This window comes from Oryzias melastigma, linkage group LG16 (assembly GCF_002922805.2).
Source record: "Oryzias melastigma strain HK-1 linkage group LG16, ASM292280v2, whole genome shotgun sequence".
NCBI lineage: Eukaryota > Metazoa > Chordata > Actinopteri > Beloniformes > Adrianichthyidae > Oryzias > Oryzias melastigma.
In genome coordinates, this window is record NC_050527.1 from 3,303,345 (window position 1) to 3,315,050 (window position 11,706).

Below are 11,706 nucleotides of genomic sequence, written 5' to 3' on the forward strand. Positions count from 1 at the left end.
AAAAAAAAAAAAAAAGATAAAGTCCTAAAGGAGCAAAAGTTGTTGCCATTTACCACCAAACACACCTCCTTCTACCTTCAAAGTGTTTCAACTTTTGTTGGCTTTAAGGTCAACACAGGACTTGCTGTTTTATTTCGGCCCCATTCTGTCCTGGTTTCTTATTGAGTAACAAGCTGTCCTTAACTCAAAACTGACTACATGGTTGTGATCAAGACTCTAGAAAGGCTAGTCTCTGATTACAGGAATTACAGCTGGCCTTTGTTCTCCCCCAAGACTTGATGGGCCACACACACACACACACACACAGTTCCTCTGGGGAAAATCTGAAAGAGCTGAGTTGGAAGTACCTTTGAGGGAAAGTACAGTGTGTGAGAGAAATTGCTTGTAAAGTCCTTTGTCACTGAAGTTATAGTGCAGACCAAGACAGTGACAGGATGACAAAAGGGTTTTTTTTATTGTGACATTTGAAGGTGGCTGGCCTAGCCAAAATGGCTGGTTGTAGGAACGGTGTAGTGGCACACAATAAGGGTTTGGGACTGCACGCTGTCGCGCTATAAATGGATGAATAAGCACTTGGAGATTTACGGAGGCACATTCTATAACTGCAAGAGTTAAATTTAAAGGAGTCTACTTGAATACAAAACCAAAAAGTTAAAAAGATTGACTGCCCAAAGACAGACGGAATGGTACTGAGCCGTAACTTAGATGCAACCCTTTGGTTTTCCAGTAGAAGCTTGTTAAAAATCTTAAGTCAGAAAGGTGCAGTTCTACAGGTAACCACTGGGGGCTTGCTTTTCGAATACTTTTTTTTTTTTTTTAAATAAAAGTACAAGTATAACTCTAAAAAAGTAAAGTAAAGCAGCTTCTTTGCTTATGTGGTCAAATTTAATTGTATATTTATACTTTAACATTTTATTTTAAATTTTTTTCAGAAAACGTCTATTTACATTTTTACTTTTTTGCCCATTTTTGTGAAAGCCAAGATTTATTGATGTCATATCTTGTCTAGGTGACATAACCAGAGAGCTAAAATAAATAAATACCAGACTGCAACTCAGCTCTCTGACACTTTTCATCATTTTTTTATGCAGTGAATGTGTAAAACATACTGACTTTGGAAGCTGAGCACAGAGGAGCATTAAACTTTAAGGCGTAGTGTGAATGTTAGGAGTTGTCATCTATTCTCCAAAAGTTGTACCACATAGTCAGTCTTAAAGCACACAATTGATTAACTTCAACAAAATAAAAAAAATGATCAAAAATGCTAACAGAAACAGTAGCCTTTTTTAAAACAACATTCTATTTTACAATTGACAGCCTAAATTGTATATTACCAAAAGGTACTTAATTGATTCTAAAAAGAGATTATAAAGGAATTTGTCAAATTTACTGGTTAGAGGCAAAATTTAAAACGATGACCTTTGCCTTTTTCAATCAGCCACATTGGAAAAATCTACGATCAACAGTCCAGAAGAGCGTCATCACCTCTTTTATGTAGCTCATGAAGCGGCCCCCAAATCTCCAGGGTTTGTGGCGATGGCACTGCAGAGAGTTCACAGTCATCTGTGGAGCGTGCTGGTAGGACACGGACACAATGTGGACTGCATCATAGGTCAAAGCTGCATCTGTCTGGAATAAGGGGTGAACATTATTTCAGCTGATGGTTGCAAAAAAGAAACAAGCAATTAAACAGCAAAAAAGATTCGATCAATAATACATTTTTGATAGTTTTTCATGATTTAAACTCACTTTAGATACATAAAACAAACTAGAATCTTCCTTAATACTAATTTTCAATGTGTATTTAGATTTTTTTAATAAATCAAATCAAACTTCATTTGTATAGCACTATTCTGACTTGTGTTATAAGGGTATGTCCAAATTCCTTCCCTACTCACTCTGTAATGCACTATATAATGGGTTCACCATTTTGCAGTGCTGTCTGAATCTACAATTCCAAAATCGAGTGCACTAGAAATTTCCCAGAAGTCTTTGCGAAAAACTAGCATGCATCGAAGCTCACTACATTAGCAAATATAGACCACAATGCATTGTGGACAAACACGTTTTTGCATAAAAAAACGTGTTTAAATGTAATTTTTTAAATAAACCATCCACATTTTCACCATCAGAACACAGTAGAGTCACAATCAGATGCTGTAAAAGGTTCGTATTGATTTGATTTTCACTTTGTGAAACTGGTGACCTCATATCTGCCGTTTAAAAAAAACAACAAAAAAAAGTAGTGAGCATTGTGTCCATAGTGCTTTTAGAGGGTAACAAAATCCTAAATCCACTTTTTTTGTCTGTTGACCTCTATAAAATCGGTTTAAAAGTACTGTATGTTGCTCAAATGTTTAATAAAAATTAAATTAAACTGGTTTTATTCGTGAAAATATAGTCAAAAAATGTCTGTTTGCTGCCCCTATAGGTTGAAATCAGGTATTACAGTTGAATTTTGTGATTGGTCAAACCGTTTAAGTCAGGCGTCATTTCAGAAGTCCCGTGTCATGATCTGCAGCTCCAGAAATCTGACTGGATATTAACATTTCGCTTGTGGGCGGAGTCAGCATCTAATATTCCTGTTTGGTTACCCTTTAAGATCCAAGGTACTATATAGCCCCGCACTATATAGTTTTTTTAGTAGTTGGTGATTAGGGTGGGAATTCTGACATAGCTTAAAAGTGCTTTATATGAAAGCATAATCGAATAAAAAAGCAAGATATTGGACAGAAAACGTGTAAAGAAAAAAACACACACACACAATCGCACACCATATTAAGAATAAAATAAATAATAATAAAGAAGAAAATAAAAAAGATACCGTCATGATTCCCTCCAGCAGGCCTGAATCAGGTTTGGGTGGTATCTGCCTCTCCATAGACCATTTCTCAACGATGGATGCGACCTGAGGATTATCCACGTTGAGGATGCGGAAGCCGGTCATGTTTACGCCACAGAAGCGATAGGGCTCCAGGTTAATGGCCATCAGGTCCTTTTAGACACAAAGACAGGGGTGTCAAACCCAATCACACAGGGGGACAAAATCCAAAACACACTTTAGGTCGCAGGCTGAACAGAAAAAAACATTTATTGAACGTACATTTCTAAATTCCTATTGAACCTAAATTCCTAAATTTCTAAAAATAAATGTTTAGAAATTTAAAAATATGATTTTTTTACTATAAATATAAATATACAGGAATATTATTCCAGAATAAATTAACCTTAAATAAATTTCAATATCACACTCCATAAAAATGTATTTTGAATAACAAAAAAATAAAATGACACGTGCAGAAAGACATTTAGCCTCGGATAATTTCAAAATATACATATGGAAGAATAAGGATTAAATTCTTTTTCTTTGAGAAGTAATGTGGGAATCTTGAGTTGGGTCAAATATTCCCATATTGTCGATATTTATATCAACAGTAAAATCTCAAGCTTTAACCCTATATCAGGAATTAGTAACATTCAGTTTTTATTTAGGGGGTGTCTGATTATAATTATTGTTGGTAGCTCCTAACAGGCAAAAGAAAAAGCTTTTTGTTCGACCGTATTAATAATTCAACACTTGCATTCCCTTGGAAGCCTCCGTTTTAGTGGCTGTAATTTCTGGGGCAGCAGCAACTGTATCTGAAGTGTGAAGTCACATGTTGACACATGTAGTGTTAGAACAGGCCAGAGGGCTTGAAAAGAGAGAGGAAGAAAAAAAAAAAAGATTTGGATGAACGCGGATTTTTCATTAGCACCCTGTGGGGTTAGTACTCGGGGAGCAAGAGCATGCGAGACGTTCACTAAAGCAAGGTCGTTGCTACTCTCGAAAAAACGTCTCATCTTTCTCTCCCTCCCACAATGCATTACAGTGCCAGCATTTATAATGAACGATCAAAGGAAACCCCTATATTTCCCGGTGACATTCTGTGAAATGGTTTGAAGGTAAGAATACAAACAGTATGCGCTCAATTGTTTATATCACAGAATTAATCTGTTGTGACATTTCTATTAAGGCTCTTTGGGGGTGTCAAAAAAAAGTTCTAACTCACTTCCCAGAGTCGTGGCTTACACGTTCAGATCTCAATACGTTCCTGCAGCAACAAAGGGGCTGAATCTTTACAGGAAGTGCATGTTTTTGGGTGCACATAGGGACAAGCGTTTTAGTTCTCAGAAATCGCTACTGTGAGACAAGGGCTATGAAAGGCTCATTTCAAAGGACAATGAAGTTATTACCCCCGCACCACTGTGCTGTTGCTTTTTCACGCTCTAATAAGTTGAAACTTTCCTCACCTGAGATGACAAAACAAAGATATCACTGAGGAAATTGTATTGCTTTGTGCACCATTCATGTATTCATCACTTTAGATCAAATCAAGCCACGAAGTATAATCTTCTTAATGGTGTATCGGTCAATAAAACAGCATACTGGAGCTTACGTAGGCACAAAACTGGTTCTATAAGATATTCGACTTAAAAACAAAACATTTTTTGAGGGGTGGGATTCGAGCAATGTCTTTCCCTCAAGTGTGAAAGGTGACACACATCATGCCTGGACCTCTGTGTCGTATCATATCATCACAGCACACTGGTCAGCTGGAGTGTGAGCACACTTGAGCTCACAAGAGAGGCAACAACAGAGAGCGAAGTGAACAACACTTCTCCGTTCTGTCTCCTCGTCACTGTACAGACGGCGATTCAGCGACGGAAATCCCTGCTGAGTCACAGTGCATTCATGAGTTATGCAGTTTGAAGTTAAAAATCTCTAAAATAAAAGGAAACATGATCCTTTACTTCTTTAACGTAACCTGATTCTGTCAAAACAAAACAGCTTGACAGTAATTTCGCTTCTGTAAATCAGATTAGTAATATTTTGTCATGCTGAACTTCTGTTTTGAGAGCGGTTTTGGTGGATAACTCATGGTTCTCACCAATTTATTATATTTTTTTTATTTGAATGTTTTTGGTGTTTTTTTTAACATGTTCTTGTAGCATTTTTCTCATAATAAAGCACATGTAAAAATTAAAACTGCATTTCTGAGTTTTACTTTATTGAAATTGTGGTGAATCAGGAGCTGCTGTTAAAATGTTGTTTAGAATAGTTTTACGTTGAGATATATTAACTGAAATGGGCGGAGCCACTGTCTCAGTGCCCCCCCCCACCTCTGTGTGCACTGTGGTCTGCTCACGCTTAAGTGTGCGAGAAATGATGAGCATTCAACACCCATGAGATGTAGCGAATTGCACTTCTTATAAAACAAATACAGATGTTAGCTTTCAGATTTTTCTCAAAAATGTTGCATTGAGAGAGAAATGGATTGAATTTCTTGGTCACAGCAACGAAAAAAACACTAATGTGTCTAAAATCCACACTTGACTGTCTGCATTTCCAAAACACATGCGCAAAACCTCATCCAAATTCAAGAAATGTCACAATTACACTGTTTTCATTAATATTATAATTATTTGAATAAACACAAACCAACTGACATTAAAAAAATATGAAAGGTGTAAACCAGATTATATTAAACCAGAGGTCTACAACGTGCGGCGCCAGAGCCACATGTGGCTCTTCTATCTCTCCATGGTGGCTCTCTGGCTAAAGAAAAATAAAATAATGATTTTCAAAAATGTGGAGATCAGCTATAATTCTAGCAATATGCTAACATTTTTTGCTAATATGTTTTCTACTGGGGTTTTTTTTTTTTTGGCTAATTTAGAGTTTATCTTCTATTTTAGTAACAGACTATAATTTTGGACTAATATGGACTTTTATGCTAATTTGGGGTTTAGCTAATAATTTAGAAACATGCTGATGTTTTAGCCTAATTTGTTATCTACTGAAATTTTTGGGGATAATTTAGGATTTAGCTTCTATTTTAGAACTAGGCTAACTTTTTTTTGACAAATTTAGAGGATTTTTAGGCCATTTAAGAGTATAGCTAGGAATTGAGCAACGAGCTAGCTTTTTTTGTCTAATTTGGCCACTAATTAAATTATTTATGCAAATTTGGAGTAAAGTTAATATTTTAGCAATATGCTAAAGATTTTGGCTAATTTGTTATTTACTGGAGTTTTTAGACTAATTTAGAGTTTAACTTTTATCTTAGCAACATGCTAACATTTTTGGCTGATTTAATTTACTGAGAAATTTTATGCAGCTAGTAGTTTGGCAACAAGCTTGCTTTTTCGCTAATTTGGCATCTCTTAAAAGGTAAAAATGTTCAAAAATATCTCATATTGAGAAATGCTAGTTTCTTTTTACATTTTTCCTTATGTTTGTGCCAAAAAATAGACATAATTCATGTTTAAAAAAAAATTCTTAAAGGCTAAAGTAAGACTATGCGGCTCCTTCTAGGTTTTGATCAGTAGAAAACGAGCCCAAATGGCTCTTTTACTGTTAAAGGTTGCCGACCCCTGTATTAAACAACAGAACGTGTCGCCTTTTACACTACTTATTAGGTATGAAAACAAAATCTATAATCACTTTATACAGGACTTATACATTTTTGTTTATCAAAAAGCATTACTTGGTAAATCTGCAATATTTTTAGTAAAAAGGATTTTTTTTATGTCTTCTGTTGCGTGTACGAATGCAGAAAAATCTGTGTTTCTGCCTTTGGGGGCGCAATTCTCAGAATAGTGCTTCTGGAATTCTCGTGCAGGCTAGATATGATGTTCAGAGTGTTTAAATAAAAATCGTGGTTGAATCCAACTCAAAATATTCAGTGGTTTAACTTGGAAAGTTGACAATTCATAGATGATGTGCAGGTGGAGTGTAATAAATAATGTGTGTTTTAATCAGTGTTTTGATGTACACACACATTGCAGGTGTTTTTGCATTCGTTTCTTTCACTCTTTATTCAAGTTTAGTTTACTTCCAATATTTTTTCAATTATTTGTGCATTTTGTCTATTTTTGCTTCCTGATCAATCCTCACTGACTGCCACAGCTGCTTTTTTTAAAACCATGACTGTCTCCTGTTTGAATAATGCTTTGTTTTCTCAGTTCTGTATCAGATGGTAAGCATTCATGCAGCTTCTCGATTCTAGCTTGTCTTTTTTATGCTTTGGAGCTTTTTTTATCATTAGACTTCCTGCCACTGCTGAGTTTTTATTTTAATACACTTTTCCCTGACAACTGTCTGCATATTTATTAGTGGATAGAGCTTTGATTTGGCACATTTTTCCTCAAATATATAAATGCACTGCAGAGTTTTTTTTTAAGGAAATGACTCTGAGTTCTCCCTCTGCCTCCTGCCAATCTTTCCTGCATTTAAGTTTTTCCTTGACACAGTCAACATATGAAAACTTGCTCACACAGCAGTGAAACAGGCCTGTGGTGGACTCAACCACATTTGGGGCTTTTGAATAAAATGTTGGCTTTAGAATGTTCTGGAAAACATAAAACGGGCTTAGAGAAGTGTTTGTCTTGGTAAAACTAAATAAAAGTGACTATACAGATTGAAGTTCATTGTCTTTAAATTGAGTCAATTTAAATTGACCTTCCAGAGATAAAAAAAAAAAAAAATCGGAATTTTATCAAGTTGTTTTTTTAAATCGCGTTAATCTCTTGCCTCTGTGAAGTCTGTTTATGTCTGATAATGTTCAGCTGTAAGGGCATTATCCTCCTCATTATGTTGTCATACATGAAAAAAAATAAATACTAAATTAGTTATTGGAACTTCAATCCTGTTATATTTCTAAGTTTAAATCGTTTTTCACAAAAAGTGGGCCATTTAAAACGGGATGCGTCATGTTGTCATGGTAACAGTTTCAGAGAGTGCAGCGACTGCGCTCTGCTCTTGTTCTTTCCTAAAAGGAAAGTGATTATCACGATAAAATTCGCAAATGATCATATCAAAGAGAAAGTTCACTTCTTCCCCCATGTTTTTGTCCAGATGATAAAGCAAAAGTTTGTTTCAAAGAAACAAAATTCAAAGTTTAATAGTTCAATTTCTCCACCAACACATCCTTGTGTCTCATCTCCTTCTTCTTAGATCGTCTTTTCTTTTTCTCTTCTGCTCCCTCAAAATTAGTATTTTAAAGCAATTATTATGTTGAAAATATTTGCAATTAAAATTAGATTAATTAATTACAGATCACAATTCATTAATTGCACAAAAAAATAAATAGAATGACAGCACTTCAGGCATCATATTTCATTTTCATGACTTCCTTTAAGGTTGTTGCTTGAGTAACAAGGGAATTGCATGACACACATGTTCTCCCTTTCACCCCTTAACACTGGAGCTGTCACCTGCAAATCTAAAAAAACACGCTCTTTGACATACCATAAATCTTTGACTATTAATGGAATCATCATGAATTAGCTGATTTTGACGCAGAGAAAAGCGGCTTTTCACACTGTCTTAGCAACAATGTAAAACACTTTACAAGCATACAAGCCTAACCCTCATCCCCTTCCTATCCCTTGCAGTTATTCATATCTGATACAGTTCAAATACTGTCAAATTTATTTGTGGAATTATAATGAGATTGTTACTTGGATTCTTAAACAGAGAAGCTCCAACAAATGTTCTGTTTCTCCTGGAGGGTGTTTCAGTTTGGCCACTAGGTGGCGATCGCGCTAAAGCATTACACCTATTCCAGAAGAAGAAGAGCAAAAAACAGTTTTAGACCACAAATGGTTACTTTTAAAAAATCCTTTGGAAAATTCTTACTTATGAGTACATAAAGATGTTCATTTATTCACCAGAGTATGTTTACATTGACCAAACATTAGCATTAGCCTTCCTAAGAGAAATTCCATTTAACATTAGCATCAAGCTAGCAGACTTTAGCTGTATGCGCTAGATTGATCTCTATTTTTATGGATCGATTATTGATCTATTAAGCTAAGAACGATTCAAATTGATTTTATCAACCCAGCCCTACTTAATATGCTGCTGCACGACCCTCCAACACAAAAACTTGCAGCTCCGTACCAATCAACCAGAGTACAAGTGCATGTGACTAAGGCACCAGAAAAAATAGGATAACTCACTTCAAAATTATAAATACAGAATTAGGAGAATTTCTTTGCAAAAATGTTTGTAAATCTCCTCCCATTTGATTGAGCATTCTTCATTTTTGATATTTAAAGCGATCCAATCTACGTTTATTCTTTGTAAATCAGATGTCACATTTACTTTTCAATCCTGATCTGCCGTTTCTTCTACTACATCCTCGAGAATGTCCATTAAGTTCACTCCGAAGCTTAATGTTTACTACAGCAAACCCAAGACTCCATTATGCATCAAGCTTGTCAAAGAAAATTGATGGTATGGACTGGATCCAAACTCCATTGGCAATTAGCCACCATTCATCAAAAACTTAAGCAGTAAGGAGATGAGAACAAACAAGACTATTTGCATTAACAAGCGCGGTACATTACCAGAGTGGTGAAGATATAGTGGTAATACTCCGTCATCATCCCCATGGTCTGGGCCTGAAAGGATGCAGAGACGAAGCACAGGAAAGAAAGGTGTGAATGAATAGATCCAGAAGAAAGGAAATGGTTATCTTTTCATGTCAGACCATTTTAGAATCATAGCAGGAGCTTCAGAACAAACAGGCCTAAAGATGTAAACTGACTAAAAAGAAAAAAGGGCCATCTTTTAATGAACATATTGACTAAAATGTTGTTTATTTCCAATGTTGCTGGCTCGAATTTCTTGCACAATATGTGATCCACAGAATTACGGAAAGAGCCAATTTTTGTTGCTTTTGTCTGCATCTAAATAGTCTCGAAATGCCTTGGGCATATAATGTCATGACGGCGAAGAAATGGCTCTTCAATTAAAAGAGCTCAGCAATCTTTGCTTTACATCCCAACACTCAATCACGGGCACTTGGCGGTATATATTCATTCAAAGGCACCACATTCCCATGGTAGCATTACTCTCCATTTAATTGTACCATCTGTTGTGGGAGCAAAAAAAAGCTCAAGGTTATGTAAATAAGATTTTGATCTTATAGGCATGCAATTTCACAACAAAATCTATATCTTGAGTCAAATGCGTGACTTTGAAAGTTTGTTTTGTAGTTTATGCTGCAGTTTTAGCTCCAGCGTATTACGCTGACATCATTTTGACCCGTTTCTGTGTAATTTTATCAGTTTTAATGTAACATTTTTATATATAATTTAAACTCTTATAGTTGATTATGCTAGAAGGACAAACTTTTTAAAAAGTTCAAAGCCATTCTTTCATCTTTGGACTCAAAAAAAACTCACAATCTCACAGATGCATGTTGAGTAGGGGGAGTTACCGGAACGGAACCGCAAGCTAACACCCTCGCTCCTATGGTGTTGGAGATTAGGATAACGGGGAAGCACCTTCTCACACCACTGACCATCAATCTGTGACATTCTGCAGAGTCAGCAATGTTTTGTTCCTGGGGGTGTTCACCTTGCAGACAAGCTCACCTCCTCCATCAAAATGGCAGGCATCATAAAAATAAAAAAAGACAAAAACAGCCCAGTGGTGGCTCTGCCCTTTCTGGACACTCAAGAAGTCTTTAAAGAAGGGGACCACTGAAATGTCATAACTTATAGCCTCACCCCCTGGCTGGCAGGTGTTGGTACCCCCTCCCGTTCTGCTGGAGATTCCATTGTCCAAGTGTGTTTGTATTGCTGTACTTGTAAAACTTCTCCACAATTATAGACTAATTCCCTTCTTGTCATCCAGAACCAAAGATCTACTTTTCAAAAAGTAGTTTTTTGTTTGTTTTTTTTCACAAATAAGAATCATATGCCAACTTTGGCCCCTTAAATTTCCCCTTTTACCCACAATGTTCTAAATTGGGACTTCTGTGAACTAGAAAGAACACCATCCATATGTCCTGATTGGCCAAAATTAAATTACAGTGGTTTAAATTATTACGGCTGTGGATTTTGTACATAAAGCCTGAAAACAGTTGTAGAAACTTGTGTACTGTATGGCAAGCCATTTATCATCAAATAAATATCCTCAATATCAGGCTGTTTTAAGCCTAACTAAAAGTACAACTAGCAGTGACAGCCAAAATGGGAACTAGTTATATTATATTATATTATATTATATCATAAATTGTTGATTTCAAGCAATCAAGAAGAAAAAAAATAATGTAAAGTCAATATTACTAGTTAGGTTACAAACAGCCTGATATCGAGGATATTTTATGATAAAAAGGGCCTGCCATAGTACAGACACATGAACTCATGAGTCCTAAACGCGCATCTGCATGTGTTTATATTGTTAATATAGACTTTTTTATCAGGGCAATGTGAACATTATAAGCATTGTTAGTTACTCAGCAATTCATCTCATTTCTAATGCAGCAAACCTTTGTGCTGACACTTCCCTACCTACTTATGTATGTCTAGTTGTTTTTTTTGTTTTTTTAAATGTGACTGCTAAGTTCTAACTAGAAAGAAATCATTCCTCCTCTTTTAATATTTAGTTGAAAATGTTCACATCACATTCATTAAAGTCCAGCAATGTACAATGACTGAGAGGATGTGTATTTTTGGAATTTTAGTAACCTCGTTGTACACAGTATTAATTCAGGGTATTAAACTTCAATTTGTAAAAGTTTGTAACAATCAGTATGTGATGTAATCACCTGCAGAAACTGTACATGCACAAAGTCAGCAACTACAAATTTGTATCTTGTTTTACTATTTATCTTTTTTTCAGAAATGACTGGTCAAAAAGAATACGAAACT

The 11,706-nt window shown here is 35.6% G+C and overlaps 1 protein-coding gene across 2 annotated transcripts in view; it reads right to left on the bottom strand.

Moving 5' to 3' along the window:
• Nucleotides 1-11,706, bottom strand: part of LOC112143435 (glutamate receptor ionotropic, kainate 3) — a 138,367-nt gene that overhangs the window by 48,220 nt on the left and 78,441 nt on the right. For both annotated transcript variants that reach the window (XM_024267392.2, XM_036215707.1), the window contains 3 exons: nucleotides 9,394-9,447; nucleotides 2,825-2,995; nucleotides 1,486-1,629 (listed from right to left, as the gene is read on the bottom strand). In XM_024267392.2, the coding sequence (XP_024123160.1) occupies nucleotides 1,486-1,629; nucleotides 2,825-2,995; nucleotides 9,394-9,447 (369 nt within the window). The remainder of the gene's footprint in view (nucleotides 1-1,485; nucleotides 1,630-2,824; nucleotides 2,996-9,393; nucleotides 9,448-11,706) is intronic.